At 39.4% G+C, this 17655-nt stretch overlaps 1 protein-coding gene across 6 annotated transcripts in view; it reads left to right on the top strand.

Moving 5' to 3' along the window:
- Nucleotides 1-17655, top strand: part of LOC306832734 (transducin-like enhancer protein 4) — a 47517-nt gene that overhangs the window by 17484 nt on the left and 12378 nt on the right. For 3 of the 6 annotated variants that reach the window (XM_079357648.1, XM_079357646.1, XM_079357644.1), the window contains exons 5-8: nucleotides 7719-7781; nucleotides 11252-11326; nucleotides 11955-12156; nucleotides 13397-13413. In XM_079357648.1, the coding sequence (XP_079213774.1) occupies nucleotides 7719-7781; nucleotides 11252-11326; nucleotides 11955-12156; nucleotides 13397-13413 (357 nt within the window). The remainder of the gene's footprint in view (nucleotides 1-7718; nucleotides 7782-11251; nucleotides 11327-11954; nucleotides 12157-13396; nucleotides 13414-17655) is intronic. The other 3 variants (XM_079357649.1, XM_079357647.1, XM_079357645.1) reach the window with 3 other exon arrangements.

Below are 17655 nucleotides of genomic sequence, written 5' to 3'. Positions count from 1 at the left end.
TGTGTGGAATTTCTTTGTTGATGTTGCACACACAGCTTTCCGTTGGTACATTAATCAGACTTGATCTGATAATATTTGGGTTGTCTTCTTTAAATCCTGCTGTCTTCTGCTCTGTATGTGTGTGTATGGTGTATTTATCTGTGTGTGTGTTTGTGCATGTGTTTGCTTGTTTGTGTGTTTACTTGGGGAATGGGAGAAAAAATAACAAGAGGTGAAATGTGGCCTGTGGCTCTGTGTGGTGCCCAATGGTTTCTGTCAGGAAACCGTTTTGGAGAGTGAATCCTTAATTTCTGCCAGCAGTGTGTGTGTTTGTGTTTCAGTGTGTACATTTGTATGAGTAAGCTGTGTTTGTGTGCACTTGTACGCCAGTGTCCATGAGTGTTAATGTATTTCTTCTATCTGCGGCATTCAAAAATGACGATACGATTTGTGTGGCTCTTTGAATGTATGCCAAGATTGAAGAGGGGGTAGGTTGGTGGTGGTGATGTTTTCAGGGGTGTCGAGCAGTCCCATTAAGGCCAGCAGCCTCAGCTACCAAGCGTATTACTGATATTGCTTGTTAAGCATTTTCTGAGGGTAATAAGCCCATTGATTTTTGGCTCTGCTCTCTGTTTTATTTACACAGAAGGGCTCTGGTGCCCTCGTTAAAGAGAAATTGACTCGTAGATGGAGGAGAGGAAGGAGGGAGGTGTAGAAGAGGAGGGTATGAGGGGTGTAGAGCATGGGACTGAGCTGCATGAGGACAGCTAATCAATTGCAAATTAGTGAAGCTGAAAGAGAAATAAAGCAAGCGAAGGATTGGGAGAAGAAGGGGATAGGGGGGAGAGAGTGGTGAAAGGCGGAAGTAATGAGACGTTTTGATACTGAAGACTGGCAGTGTTCTCTACAAGGTCTGACAAGTCATTTAACTGAGCCGCCAGGGATCCCATTTGTTTTATTTGATGTATTCTGGTCACGTAATATTTTATTATCTGGCACTGAAATATTTATAATACATGCACTTCGAACCAAATCAAAAATAATTTCCTTCTGCATTGCACTTGGGGAAAATGGTACCTTAGTGAAACAGTGACAGTGTAATTTTAGTGGTTCCCAACACTCTGGTCACAAAATGACTAATGTGTTAGGTCAATACATTTAAAGAATTTAGCATAGCTCTATCTGAATACAGAAAAAGCACACAAGCACATGCACTTGTATTAGAGCCACACAGCAAAGCATTTTGCACAAGGGTCTCTGCAAAACTAAAAAGCAACACATGAAAAAGATTTGTGGACAGTCATGTTAACATCATAAAAGCTAAACAACAACGTCTATGTCTTTATTGATTGAGACAATGTTACATAAAAAAAAAAAAGATTTAAAAAAAAAACTTGTCATACTTGTATCTGTTTAGAATTTCCATCTGAAGTTGAAATCATTAGTAGCTAAACTGAAATGAAACACAGCTGATGGCATTTATGATAGCAGTCAATGCAGTAAGAATTGTTGGCAGGAGTAGACATTCAGAAGCACAGCAACAGAAATGTTTCGCTCACAGGTAGATGTCCAGGGTGTTTCTGAGAGGCTGTCACAGTGACATGTCCACCGTAGACTAAGTCTTCTCCTAATGTCCTAATGATGATTGTGCCCTTCATGTTTGATGTTGTTCTTGTTCTATAGGCCTTTACTAAAATAGACTATAAACTTAATGGATATGGATATCCTGCACAGCACTTTTTTTTGTCAGAAAACTCTGGAAGAAGAAGGAAGCAGGGGATATGACTTTATAAGGTGTACAAATACTGAAAAGCTGCATCACTAATTATTTTTTTATTTTAACACGATGCAGCATTTTTATATCTCGCAAACTTTGTACCTTGTCTGTGTAGTGGAGTTTGTTTTTTCCTTCTTCTCTTTTTACTTAGCTGTGTTTTTGACACTTGCACACACACATGCAGTCACAGGGGAAACAAGCCTTTATACATCGGTGTCCATTAGGTGAATTAGCTGGTGGTGAAAAGTGGTGCTGATGTGCTGCTTGCAAAGCTCCACAGGGGAGATGGACATTTGATCTTCTATCTGACCCAATCTGACTCCAGGGCTCCTGCCTGATCTAATTTCTTTGTTGTTAGGAGCTAAAGTGGGAGTATTTCAGCTGCTATTTTACTCTTTTGGGCTTCATCTTTTTGTGATAAGTGGTCATTTCTGGTGGCGCCAGCTTGCCATCTTTATATAACTAAGAGATTTACTGAAATCCAAGAAGGTATTCTCAGGTAAATAATGAAAGCCTATTCACCAGGAAAAACTATGGGTCCTTCATAAATAGAGAATTTAAACATTCAGATGACTTATGGAGAGTACACAATTATGTCTTATTGTTTATCTGAGACAATGAACAAAACAGAATAACATACGTCGGTTTGTTTTTCAGCTATACCAGGCTTTCTTTTTCTTATTTTACTGGAACATTTCTCCAGTGAGTCACATTAAAGCTCAAAGATAAATTCTGCACACATGATCTCACCTCTGAGGGTACTGGGCTTTGTGTGACCACAGACTTCTCTAATCTATCAATAAGCTCCATGGATCGACCTGGTTTAAGTCCTAACCTTCGAGGACTCTCTCGCCGGTCTTTTCTTATGTTTTATTCACTGTCAAGACATTGAACGGTCCAGGTCAAAGTTAAGGTCTGCTTGTGGCGGAATTTTTTTCTCAGGTTCGCACCAGTATGAGACACTTTTTTAAGACGAAAAGAGCTCTGTTTTTTCCCGCTTTTGTACCTGCAGCGTGTAGAAGTGCGTTGGCCAAACAGGCTGACATCTGTGCACCCTGCCAGATAGACAAAGTTGTCTTGCCATTGATTGTAAAATGTCACCTGAAATTGGTTGTGTTGCTTCATGGAAAAGCATCTCCATTTTCTGTTCTGCTCCAGTGCTTTTGTTTCCACTTCAGTGCAAACATCAGGCTCTTATCTCCAAAAAAAAAGATTGTTTACTGATCAAGTAGTTGTAAAATAACTGTTTTTACATTACGTTGTTGGTCTTACATGGTTTGAAAATAAAGCCATCAATGTTGTAAAGCACTCAATTGGTAGATTTGGCATTTCAGTGCATCATGATAGCAGGTCATGATCATTGTCTTGAACAGTTATTTGTTAAAACATATTTTCTCAATTTCTTGATGAATCATTTGGTCCACAAAATATCAGAACATATTTGGAAAATTATAATATTTTCCATTTAATATCAGATCTATACACACTTACGAAAACAATGGTTGTGGATTTAATTTTTAAGATTTCCTTGGTCATTTAAAAAGTAGCTAGTGATTATTAACTTTTAACTGGCTAGATGTCTAACATTATTTGACATTTAACTGTACAATGTAAGAATGACTTAGTGACATTGTTGATTGTTATTTTGAGTGTTAATAGAATTTGAAAAGTCAGCACTAATTTGCAATAAGAACAATTGAATGAAATACACTTAATGAAGCAGAAAACATCTGCAAAAAGGGTCTGACAGTGGCTTTATGACCGACTTTTGTTGCATCTTATTCACCATCCATCTTTTTCCTCATCTCCTGTCATTTCTCTTCTGTTTGGTCTTTTCTAGAAAAAATGCCAGCAAAATAACAAAGATCGGAAATACTTCTTGCAGAGCCTAAACTTTCAAAAAACACCATCACTGACGAAGCCAGTGGAACATTTTCGAGCTTGACATACGGTGTTCTGCAGCCCTCTTATGTCCAAGCGGATGTTGCAACATCCCCCACAACCTGATCATAGCGGCCTGCAGTCCATTCAGTGTCCTTGAACATTTATTTCCTTATACCAGACCACAGGAAGCAGGCTTTTTTTATTCATTCACTTCTTAAAGCTTGGTGTTATTGGAGGGTCACCAACTCATTTCCCAGCTGTATAATGCTGGACATGGCTTCCTTTCCACTCAACACTACTGCAATAGTAAGGTGCAATGAGCAAGGCACTTAAACCCCAGCTAGCCAGTACAGGGGAGTTTTCTCAGAGGCTAATATGTACTAGGCTGCTCCCTGATGTGTATGAATGTGAAGCAGAACCCTGTTGAAAAAGGGCATGTGTGCACAGCAAGTCTTCCCTTGATAAATGCTAAATATAAAATGAAAATGTCAGTGTTTTAGATTGTCTGTGGGAGTTCAAGCAGCTGCTGCACTGTTAATCACAGGTACGTTGAATTGCAAAGCTCCATTGAGTTCACCATCTGCTTGACACTAAAAAGCTCCCTTACTATCCGAAAAGTTGCTCAGACAACCTGTAAAAGAATTCCATAATGTTCATGACCTCCAAGGTTTATCAACCTTGACCTGACAGTCTACTTTGTGAGTGGACTGTATCAGAAGTAAGACCAGGAAATTCACGTTTATTGCAGATATTCAAGTCTGTAATAAAACAGTCATCTTAAACACCAGTGGAAGTGCACTGTATCAGCGATCTGTAGTTGTTTATAGTCCACCAGATCGATTGCCTTTTCTTACAATAAGATTAGAGCTTTATCAATCTCTAAACTCATTGGCTATCGTCTGACAACAATATAGCCTCTGGGAGCTTGGCCAAGTTGATAAAGGCTTCTGGTCTAGCCACCAAGATTTCTTCTTTCGTGCCTTGTTCTGACAACATATTGGATGAGAGCTTTTTCTGTTGCATTATGGGTTTCATTTAGTATAGTGTTGCAATCTCCATGTCTAAGCAGGGCATGGACAGTGTCTGAGACATTTGTTAAAATGATCAATTGGAGGTGCATTCCAAAAGAAATGCAAATGAATTTTAGCTTTCTCAATAAGAACCCCCTGAAATTATTTGTTTCTTGCTTTTGAAGCCCAAAGGTTTTGTTCAGTTCAGTGAGTTTTATTGTCCATGTGAGCATTAAAATCCTATTAAGTGACAATTTCACTTTTCGCTTTTTTATTATTGTATGACTTAAAATGACCTGCTTCAGCTAAGTACTTATCCTCTTTCTTTACTGACATAGTTGATGTTGGCATTTTATATTCTGTATTACAAATAGAAATCTGCTCTTGGAGCTTGTAGAAGATGCAAATCTATGAGTGCACGCTTAGTCTTTTACAGCTTTGGCAAATCTGCAAAGTTTTTAAATACTTTACATTCCTATAAACAGTGAAACGTTCCTTTAGCATTGTTACATTTGTGTCTAAAACATTAGGATTAACGGGATGTATTTTTGATGGTGTTATATCAGCTTAAGACACATGTTAATTGTTAAAGTAAGGTGGCTGAGCAAGTGAGAGCATACAAGCATATACATTGTTTCCTGTAGCTTTATATTTTTGTTGTTCTTGTTCCACCACTTGTAGGTAGTGTGATCTCATGTATGTATGTATTTGTGTATGCATGTATGGATGTATGTTTTCGTCTTAAAGATAAAGAAGGTGAACAGTGTCCCTGTGTTTGATGAAGTCTGTTTGTCTAAGTATGTCTTTTGTCTGTGTTTGTCTTTGGATTTGAGTTGAACTACGAGCACTCCCTTTGGAACAGTGGATCAGGCAATTTCCTGTAGAAAAAAAAAAAAAATCTTACCTGATGTTGGGAGAGAGAGTGCCGTATAATCTTTAAAAGCCAACCCTTGGGTTCAGTAAATACATCTGATGAATACAGAGAGGGCTGTGAAAGTGTGTATGTCCTTGTGTGTGTGTGCACATGGTTGTGTTTATGTGTAACAACCTGCATCCAGAGTTGCTTTTGCTCTTGTCTGAAAGGTTTGTATCTGTGGGTTTTCTCCTATAGCCTCTGGGGTTGTCTGTTTCCTCTGATATCAGAGCTAAGTTGACCTCTGTCAAGGTTATACACCAACAAATGAGCCCAGGGCGAGGTTAAATATGAAGCTTCTTCTGCATTTGTGTCAGACTTTGAAGAATTATTTTAATCCAATTCTACAGTTCTGTAATTCACTCAGCAGACGCTTTTATCCAAAGTGATGTCCATCAGACGGTAAGAACAACACAAGCAAGAATCTAGAAAAGAGGAATCAACGTCATTTAGTGCAAAAGCTTTAAGTCTGACCGGACACACAGGTGCTCACAGGTAGTTCACAGGGGCAAAGTATAACATCGACAGCTGTTGTTGAGACTGCTATCAGCATTAAAACCATCCCAAATGACGGCCTTGTTATTGTCAAACACTAACCATCATTATCATTGTCATCATCAATTTCACTAAGTGTGTAAGTGTTCACAAAAGAGCTGGGTCTTAACCTTTACTTAAAGGTGCAAGGGGACTCTGCAGATCAAATGGTGTTTGAAGGTTCGTTCCACCACCGGGGGGCGACAGAGGAGACTTCGGGCCTTGTTGTGAATCAGGCACCTGACATTGGCAGAGTAGTGGGCGGGAGGGAGGATACTGATGTATGTTCAGAGAAATAGAATTGTTTTTTTATTTAGCTTAATCTCTTCTCTAGTTCAACTTTCTGAACTAAAATGTGTTTTGTTATGACCAACATTGACACTGTAGCTGTTTGCAATAACCTCTTGGATGGCCCAAATAATGGTGAAGCCATTGTGAGATACAAAAAATGATCTGTCTTGAAGTTACCATTTCATTTTCAGTATCCATGGAACGATTGAATATTTTCCTAACAAGCAGTGTATTTTTCAGCCATTAACCTCTTTGAGCGTTTTTCAAATGCAGCAAAATCCCTGAAATCTGATCCAGACACCAAATAATAATTTCTTTGTGTACAACTGAATAAGTGTATCTAATTTCAAAAATGCTGCTGTTATTTTTTAGGTAGAATCTTTGACCTGAAAAAGTACTGCAGGTCAAAATGTGTTTACTTATCTTTGGTTTACTTTCAAGCGATACATTTTCTGTGAAGGAATAAATAGTTAATGAGATCTGAACTTGATTAAAACAGGAAATATAAGTCATCCTATAGTTGGCCGATACAACCTGTTTTCCAGTCAGTCACTTCAGAGAGCGCTCTGAAGTTTTTTTTTTCTGTTTTAGTGATGTTGTTTCTCAGTCCTTTGTTGTCTGTTTTCTTTGCACTGACCAATCACAAAGTTTAAATGAAAGATCGACGGCATCACTGTGATGTTTTTCTTGCACTTTTCAGCTGAAAAAAGTTGAACTTTTCTTGGCAATTGCTTCTTATGTCTTCCTTTCTGATTAAAATGTTTAACATCGGGCCCTGTAAACAAGCATGTTTAACATCGGGACCTGTAAACAAGCATAGTGATGTTGACACTTCATCTTACTCACCAAGAACTAATCCTTGAGGTTTAACAAACCTGCGACTGTCTTTCTAAAACGTTTGTGAATAACCTTTGAAGAGTTCAAGCTGGTGTGTTGCAGCATTTTTTGGCATGTAAACACCATCTGTTCATCGGTGAAAAAAGATGATGCTGTTTAAAACACTTTTGTGCATCTTTAAAACACCAAATAGAACACATAGAAAATGACTCTATCGTGCAACATGACATTTGCAACACCAGGACGAACCTGTAAGTGCCTTACAATGCAGGTAACGTCCAGCAAGAAATGAAGACCCAAACAGATTTATGTTTGTTTGAGCAAACCACATACTGAAACCCATCGGATAGCCATTAAGCTACTATAATGCATTGTATTGACGTCCATAAACATAAAAAAATTTACTTTTTGTGAGCATTTTCCAGGAGAGAAAAATGCTTTCTTTTCTTTAAGATGATTGTGTTTTTTCATTGCCCACCACTCTGTCTTGCAGGCGGAGATCGTCAAACGGCTGAATGCAATCTGCGCCCAAGTCATCCCCTTCCTCTCCCAAGAGGTAAGACTCAAAAAATGCCTGTCACTGTGAGTTAAGACAGTGGTGGGTGAGAGAGAGAGAGAGAGAGAGAGAGAGAGAGAGAGAGAGAGAGAGAGAGAGAGAGAGAGAGAGAAGAGGAAAGTAGACAGATAGGACCCCAAAGAAGTGGAAGAAGTGTGTGGTGGATTGAGAGGCAAAGCACACACACATACTCACAGATTATCCTGGGCTAATCCTCCCCTGCTCAGGATAGTCTGTTTTGCTCTGAACGTATTAAACGTATCCCACTAACATATGCAGGAGCCAGCGGGTGTGTTCCTGTGTGTGTATGTGTGAAAATTCCTTTCCGTCTGAGTCTTTTTGTGTTCATGTGCATGTTTCCTTGTATAGCTGTCCACCTGCATGTGCACAACATAAACACGTCAAATACACCTTAACTGTGCACAGCCAGGAGTGGGTGTGAAAAGTGTGTCGTATGAAATGTGTTTGTTTGTGTTCTTTAGTGTGTGTGTGTGTGTTTTGCAGATAAATCCTACCTCTGGAGGAGTTTAAAGTGTGTGTGTGTTGAGGGGTGGGAACATCAGGAAGGAGTGTGTGTGGACTCCAGCGCTCTCCTCCAGATTAGCCATGGATTAGGAGGGTTTAGGGTGGATTAGGAATAATGGCATTAGACTGCGGTGCTGCTACACGGCCCTGAGGCCCGCGGAGAGGGGAGAGGAAACAGCTCTCACTGCTTTGTTTTGATGCACAGCCTCGTTTACTGCCTGCGCATATGAAATGTAACAAATCATTTTGTTATTGTGCAGCAAATCACATCCACTGTTTGTGTGTATTTGTGGGAGAGCACTGTTTTATTTTTATTTCTGTCATGTCCTGATATTGTTCCTTCTTGCAGCAAGGAAATGTCTTTGACAGTAGCAATGTTGTCACTAATATGGTGATGGTTCAGTCCACCTACTGTAGCCGGCAGTAATTATTCAGATTTTGTTTAAGGGAATTATGTCTCATACATAGAATTGTTTATCATCAGAGTAAATACTTGAATTGTGGCCTCATTCCAGTGTATCAGAAGTTGTTCCTAAAATGTGGCTAATAGTGTTGTAAAGCTCATTCTTTGACTGGATGATTCTTAAATGAGAACAGATTGTGTGTAAAGTGTGCTCCTGTTTGTAGGCAAAATGGATTCACTGTTAATAGTTGTTCACCTTTGTCCTGTTTGGGAAGAAAAACGTTCTTTCAGAGCACCCTCATGCGCAGGGATTTTTGGAGGCATGATATTGGGAAAGCAGGAAAGTTTGGGGCAAGTCCCAGATGGCCTAGCGTTTGTCTTGTGTGACCCACGTGCAGAGGTTGTAGTCCTCGTTGCAGCAGCTGTGGGTTTGAGTCCGACCTCGGCGGTTTGTTGCATGTCATCTCCAGCTCACTGCTCACAGCGTTTCTTGTCTCTCATCAGCTGTTCTACTTAATAAAGGTTACAATTCCCCAAAACCTATCTAAACATTTTTTTTCTTGCAATCCCAGCCAATTTATTCATCAAACGTTTGAAAAGGTTTAAGATGCTGTCTGATTGGCCTAACTTAGTTTTCATCCATAAACAGTTGTCAAACTCGAAGTCTAGACCTCTAATGAGGAAAAAAGGAAAGTCTGTTAATCTGCTTAAGATAGCTAGCTTCTTACATTTATCTTCTTTACTGTATTGTTGTTTGTCTTTTTTCGTATGCACATTAGTGACCCTTTTCACCACTTTTACCACACTCATGTCTATCTTAAAATGATGAGGCAATAAATGCAAAGCTACTCGTGTGCAAATAGTATTTTAATAAGCGCACACAGTCACCCACATTGTGTATCATCTCAACTATTATGTTTCCCTTTCAGATATTTATATTTGTTGACAGTGGCAGTGAGGAGATGTCATAGTCCACTCTCAGGAGGTTTGAGGTTATTTTGTCATTTGATTCTAGCCTTGAATATCACTTTGTTTCTCATAATTTAACATGTATAGATACAGTACATTAAAGATCCCGACCCTAGCTGACCAGTTTATTGACCTTTTTTTTCACGCCATTTAAGGAGAGATTGAGGGGTTAAGAACCTGCCAATCCCACCTGTAATTAAAAAGGTAAAACACATTTTGAAAAAAAATCATTTTATATTGATTTTTTTCCCGTCCTTTTTTTCTACAAATAGGCTAACTAATTGTAGATGATGAAGACACGAAGGCTTTTGACCAATATTCATCAGGTATATGGATCTTTCCAAGTGTGAGTCACGTTCAGGCAGGTCGGACTCGGCCTGCAGAGGTTGTACCTGAACTCGATGCTCAGGTTCATTTCCACACCGGATAAGCTCTTTCATCTCTGCCCTACTTTGATGTTTTTGCGCTCCTGGATGAATCTTTCTGCTCTCGCTCACTGTCTGAATCTGTCTCTCTCACTCTGTACCCTTTGGATGACTTTGTCTGTTAGCTGTCTGTCTCTTTGGGTACCTGTCTACCTCTCTCCACGAACATGTCAGTTCCTCTCTGTTGGATTCATTTGCAGCTACACTCATTTGAAATGTTTGGAAAAAAACAAAACAAGACAAGGCAGTTTTGATTTTATGATTACTGTTAATGCAAAAAAGCTGAAGAATGAAAAGTCTTTCATTATTATCCCGCTCGGATAAAAAGGTAACCTCATCCCAACATATTGATTACATGATTTAAATAATCACTATAAGGATCTCCCATTTCCTGGGCGAGGTTTTTAGAACAGGTCTCGCCACTTGTTGTTGAGTATGTTAGCAAACCTGGATCTTGAACATTTCCCCCACAGAATCTCCAAATTCGGCTCCCTCAAAAGAAGGGAACCAAATGTTCTGTTCAAGTCACACATGACCAAATTAGTACACTCTAATTAGCTGCTATTTTTCTCCCCCGCTGAGGTCTCTGATGAATGTCAAGCTCTGATGAAGAGCCCATGTTTTGTAAATAAAATGTATCAGCAATGAAGACTTAGAGGTGTCTCAGGATCTTTACTATCTTTCCCTCCCAACAAAAACAACAAGTTCAAACATCAGTATTTGGCACGTGCTGTCACTTGTTGATCGTTTGATGACATGTACAGTAGTTTTCTCTCACCAGGCTGTGTAAAGAAGACATGTATTATTACATCTCTTCATCTCCCATATTAACTCAAACCCTAAAAATAAATGATTTATTCTCTTCAAAACATTGTTATCATAGATCAGTTTAAGAGTGAAGGATGAAAAGCATCTATTTGATTATATAGATACAAAATACAAACACGTTAACTGATTAACATGGTTGCAAGTTGTCTTTATTAATATACCGTAATAATTTTTTTATGAGGATAAGATTTTGCACAACTGTTGTTTTAGACTCTGGAGTTTTTCCCCAGGTGTCATAGTCCTTATTTTTAACAGATGTTTTTCTCCTTCTCAGAGTCTGTTCAGATGTCTCACTTTGTCTCTGTCTATCTGTGTTTCAGCATCAGCAGCAGGTGGTGCAGGCAGTCGAGAGGGCCAAACAGGTCACTATGGCTGAACTTAACGGCATCATAGGAGTGGGTGGATAACACACATGCTGACACACACACACACCCACACACACCCACACATACACACACACCCACACATACACACACACCCACACATACACACACACACCCACACCAGATGCTGAAGACAGATCTATCATAGAGAAGTCAACACAGTTTCTTGGAGAGAGAATTACTAAAAAGCTCATTTATATGAAGCTGGTTGTGGATACTAAACAAAGTGGACACTGGTCTTGATTAAGTAAAGTAGATTTTCATACTCATAAGGAACATGATATTACAGTGATGTCAGGTACTGACATTGTGTTTGATAGTTTTTTAAATATTTTTCCCACAGATGCTATAGCCTTTCGATATTATTTTACTGCAAACTGTCATTCCTCTAAACAAACCAAATGTTTATTTCCTTTGTATTAGTTGTGCTTCCCTTCGTCACGCCTTTCACAGATTGAGGTGTCGAGATGCTCTGAGATATAAGGACACAAATTGTCAAAATATATTCATGAACTTAAATTATCTCCATAATATCAAACGTGTTTTTCCCTTTTTTCCAGCTCTTATTTTGTCAACTCTGCTCTTTTCTGTTTGTCTCCACACCAAAACTCAACTATTAACATTTGAGCATGTCGTTCAGCAGCAGCAGCTCCAGGCTCAGCATCTCTCCCATGGCCACGCCATCCCTGTCCCCCTGACGCCACACCCAGCAGGCCTGCAGCCCCCACTGCCCCCCGGGGCCAGCACTGCCAGCCTGCTGGCTCTGTCCTCGGCCCTGAGCCACCAGCTGCCCCTCAAAGACGAGAGGAAACACCATGACAGCAACAGCGAACACCAGAGAGGTACACCTGCTCGCTGTTTGTTGATGTGTTATGTGTAAAAGTATTGTATCTTCATTACCTCAGTGATTATAAAGCAGCATGTTTGTGTGGAAACAGTGACAAGTCTCTTCTTTAACTTTGCATTAACTCTTGTGTAATAATCCCATCATTGTTGTAAATGTTGGCCTTAAAAAGAGAGGAACAGAAAATGATTTGATATCATCCACAGTAAGATGTTTAATTGAAATGTGGAAGCTTTTTGTTCATTTAATGATCCACGACTAATTCAACTTGTCTAGAAAACTAAGTCAAAATGATAAATGATAATTTTAATGAACAGCAGTAACTAATTTACTAACTGATTTGTCATTATGCCTGTTTGATTGGCCTTATAAGGAGTGATAGACTACCACCACTTCTTCTTCCCGCTTCTCTCTGCTACACGCAGCTCGCCTCTATTTATTCCGAGCTGACTTTGTGTTCAGCACTTAATTACAGCACATACAGACTGTGTGTGTGCGCGCGTGTGTAAGTGACTAAAACAGTGTGTGCCAGTTCTTAATTACTCTGTTGCTGCACGACTGTGAGTGTTTACACTGCAGAAGAGCAGTTAACGTTGCCCTGTAGCTGTAGTAAAGCTAACAGCAGCTAACTCCTGTAATACCTACCCCCATGAGGAACTCGATCAATAACAAAAAATCAATTTCAACTCCTTTTAAGTTCCTGTGAAGAAGTAAATGTGAGGAATATTTGGTTTCATATCTGTCGGTTTAAAATGTTTTTTTTTTCTTTTCACAATGGTGACTTTCTTTATCTCATACTCCACTTTGGTTTCTTCATTTACACATACAACAGTGTTATGAACCATACTCTCAACAGTGGCATTGAGTGCTTATATGCTTTACTTTAAAGGATTAGACAATAAATGCAAAGCTACTGATGTGGAGATAGGTGTGATGGTAGATATAACTTCAGCGATCGGTTACTGTATTCTGACCAAGCAGACAGCACGACTGTGTCACATTTCACATCCAAGTGTTAAAGTGTAGCTTACAAGATAAACAGGAAGATAAAGTCTGTGCTGCAATCAAATGTAATCAAGCCAGTGCCAACTTGTGATTAGCTGTATTCCCCTGTCTCTCTCTCTCTGTGTGTGTGTGTGTGTGTGTGTGTGTGTGTGTGTGTGTGTGTGTGTGTGTGTGTGTGTTTGTATTTTCACGTCTTAATCAGTCTTTTCTTTTTCTCCTCTGCACCCCCTCAGACAGAGACTCAGTCAAGGTAAGACTTTATTTTTTGTTTTACCTTTTTTATAATGGGCTGATGTGTTAACTGCAGAGCATCTTTTTTCACACCTTTACTCTAACAGGATTTCGATATAAACCTTTATTTTACATGAACTATGTCTTCAGACAAGGATGTGCACAAAATAAAACCATTGTTTTTAAACAAAAAGGCAAAAGGCAAACACAAACTCACTACTGGAAAAAAAAAAACAATTAAAAACAATCACATGAAGTCACGAGGAATCACAAGGAGATACTGGTAAGAAGACGACCAACAAAAACTAACATGCAACAATGAACCGACAACAAGCGGGAAGAAACACTGAGACTAAATAGACCTGGCGTAATCAAACACAGGTGGGACTAACGACACAGGTAAAGACAATAAGGGCAATCAGGACCGGAGGGAAAACACTCACAGAGGCAAAGAGAAATACAGGACATGAAATACTAGAACTATATGAACTCCAATATGAAGGAGGAAACACTGGAGACACAGGGAACTTAAGAATACACTTTAAAAATGCACACTTGAACATGGAGTAACACAAAAGATTACAAAACACTAAAGATCAAACTAAGAAACATTCAAGATAACACTATGGAAACAAGCAACTCCATAGAATAATGACAAAATGTAAACTCTGAAACCAGAACAACGACTGACTAGATATACAACTCTAATTCACATTACAAGAGATGAAAATTACAATTTGAATGATTTTACTTCACAGGAAGAGATCTCCTCCCCTGTCTTCAACATCCCACATTAGACTTCTTTATTCATAGTCATATTTATCACACATTTCAGCGACTGAAGGCCAATATTTGATATCATGTGCAAAGAAAAGAAATGAATGATGGTTCCAAACTGTGGCAGCTACAAACAATTAAAACAACACAAATTCAGTTTAAGAGTTCTTACATAATTTGATAAATGAATTCTACTAACGCTATAGACTGCCTCTGAAATATTCAGCAAACTCTACCCTTTTTGTGAATATGAAGTCACAGTGTAGATCACTGGTTTTTACAGAGAGTTTTAGATGCAAAAGAATATAAATATGTTTAGACATTAAACCTATTTGATATACACGATTTAGGAGTTTATCACAGAAGTAGGGTGAGTGCCGACATGTTGCTCATCCCTTGAGTTTCATTTTAGTAGAACCAGAATAATAACATCAGTATCCCCAGATCTAGTTGACATTTATGAAATGGAACAAAGGGGAAGAAAGAATTTGATAAAGAAAAACCTCAAAATGAGCGTAGAAAAAAGGCGCATGTCGGCCGAGTGAAGGGAGGAGGAAGCGAAAAAGAGGCAGAGCAGCAGAGCTACATTACATCCTGCACTTGTAGTAATTAGTCCCTTAAGCGGAGTTTTTTTCCCAAGGCAAACATTTGGTTTGTTGAATACTCAATGAGCAGATTAGCATTTCTTTATTCCAGGAGCACACTGGCACACACACACACTCACACACACACACACACACACACAGACACACACACACACACACACAAACATGCATGACTTTAGTCGGCTGTCTGTGTTCTCTGGTGCTTTAGATTAGGGGCAGACAGGAGGAATGTTTAATATGTTATCTCCTGCCTCCCATGTAGTATAGCCTCCTCCACACACACACACACAAACACAGCTGAAGGCACCATGATGGGAGCGATTAGCAGCGTGTGTGTGTGTGTGTGTGTGTGTGTGGGTGTGTGTGTGATCATCAGACACAGTGGTAAAGATACAGAGAGCAGATTGATGAATGCCTTTCATTAGCACCCTGTGAGAACACACCCACACACACCTACACACACACACACACACACACACACACACACACACACACACACACACACACACACATGCACAGCCAACAGTCACTTCATAAAACCAATAAGCCTCTTGTCAGTGGTCTACAGTTGCCTTGGCAACAGTCCACAGGTTACAGTGTGTTTTTGTGTGTGAGATTTGCTTGAACATCTGTGCCTTGGCATTAGCACCTCACACACTGATGAAGGTATGTGGGTGTCGACGGGCATGTGTGTCCACATACTTTTTGTTGCTAGTACAGAGAGTCAGTTATGGAGCTGTGTTGTGTTCAAGAAATCTGCCCCCTCTGACTTGTTAGGGCTGACAGATTTTTGCTGTTTGATGTCATTTTAAATTCTTTTACCAGTCTAGTTTCAAGCCAAAGTTTCATTTCAAATCAGTTATAAAGGATATTGTACTTGGGAAATGTGTTGACCCAAAAGGTTCCCACTGAAGCAAAAATTGAACATTTACATCCTTGCTTATGCACAGTTTAGAAAGAAATGAGGCTGCTTTCAGCTTTAAAGAGAGTTTTGAAATTGATCACCTGTTGAAAGTCAACATACTGCTGCTTGCTGTCAGCAAGCTTCTTGTTTGTCTTGGCTTTTTATTGGCTATGCTGCAGGTATTATTCTCTCTGTTAATGTTGGGATGCATAATGAAAAAAAAAATCTGTACAGTGTAAAATCCATCCCTCCATGCTGTGTCGACTGCAGAATAAGAGAAAGTTAAGTTTGGACTGAAGGATCAGGGGTTGTAGAGCAGACCAACTGACTTGTTAACTGAGAGTGAAAAAAGTGTTGTTTTTTGTGTTACCAGAGGCATCATTTTTGTGGGTGAGCGAGCGCAAAAAGCTGGTAAACAAAGAGAATACAATTGTGAATTTTCAAAATAGGAGACAAATCTATCTATAAAGCAGCACTAAGCTGAGGGTGTCTTGTCAAGGGAAGGAAAAGAAAAGTGGAAGTAGAGTAAAAATGTAAGGTGCAAAAAAAGAGTTGTAAATACCGTGTGTTGAACATCTAGCTTCAAAGGCTACATTTTCTGTCTTGGACGCACTCAGTCTCATGGCTCTCTTGTCCTGTTGACATGGTAATGAAGATGTTCACTTTTTAAAATTTGAAGCTCTTTTGGCATTTGCCAGCCATGTGGGCTCAGATTCGTTCACTTCTGTGCACGCTATTTTATCACATTTCACTGCTTTCTTCCAACTCTGTGATACATTATTCTGACTGTTGGATTATTCAAACAAGTTAGAAGTTTTGAGGCAGCCATTGTGGAAAGTGTTGGTGAGGACAGGTCATTAACAATGAACAGTTAACTCTCAACTAGAACTGTGAACTAGTTAATTGGAAATATGTGAATGAAAATGGGATGAAAATCGTGGTATTTATTCATATTGGAATGATTTGACAGCCCTACTTTAAACACAACTTCACATCGCTTAAAAGAAGAAGGTGTGACACTCGCGTTCTACTGAGGAGTAATGAATTGGAACCCGACTAAATTAAGCACTATTAAGCACAAGCGGTACAAAATTGTCCTTTGATTGAGCTGCAATTGTCCGTGGCTGGCATTGTTGTGTTAGTATGTTTAAGTTACCACGCTCAGATTAACTCATAGCTTCTTATTGAACGTAAATTGACACGGAATGACCGTGACATAAACACACTTTTGTAACATCCAAATAAGCAGTGAGTAGACTGTGTTGTTCTTCTTTTCTCCACAGTCCTTGACTTAAACAGCTTTATCTGCCAGGCCGTCCCGTCCATGTGAACATGACGTGACAACGTCACTGCTGTTTCATGTGTACAGTGTTGCCCTTTTTTCTTTTAAACAATACGAGGCGAGTAGAACAGGTGAAAGGTGTGGCTGTGGTATCGTCACACAGAGAGCCTTTGTGCAGAAAGGCAGGCTTCCAACTTTTGAATTACCCGCTGGATTAAACGTTAAATTGACTGAGCAACAGTTTTAACCTCAATTTAAAAAAGGAACATAATAAAATGCTGGAAGAATTCTTGCATTTCGAAATCACATGGAACTACATAGCAGAAGTGCAGAAAATTACTATTCAGGTTGAGTCAGTCACTGGTATTTCTACGAGCTGATGCTCCTCTCATTTGTTTTTAATCTGTAATGCAGCACAAACATCCACCTTGAGGATTGCTGGCCTTGACTTCATGCTGCTCAACAACATTCACACAAACAAGAGAAGCTGTGGTCAGTCTGTGCCTCTCATTACTGCAGAGACTCCAAAGAGTCAGGTTGTTTGCTCAGCAGAGGAGGTTACAGAGATCATTATCTGGAATCGCAGAATCAATTTGAAACCGGAGGTAAATATAATTAAGATGTGCTGCTAAATGAATGCTTTCACCCTGCGACACTGCACGCTTCTTCACACCCATAATGCGTGTACTGCCG

Source organism: Symphodus melops (assembly GCF_947650265.1).
Source record: "Symphodus melops genome assembly, chromosome: 1".
Taxonomy (NCBI): Eukaryota; Metazoa; Chordata; class Actinopteri; order Labriformes; family Labridae; genus Symphodus; species Symphodus melops.
The sequence above is the reverse complement of the archived record's forward strand: the minus strand, read 5'-3'. Positions and strand labels throughout refer to the sequence as shown.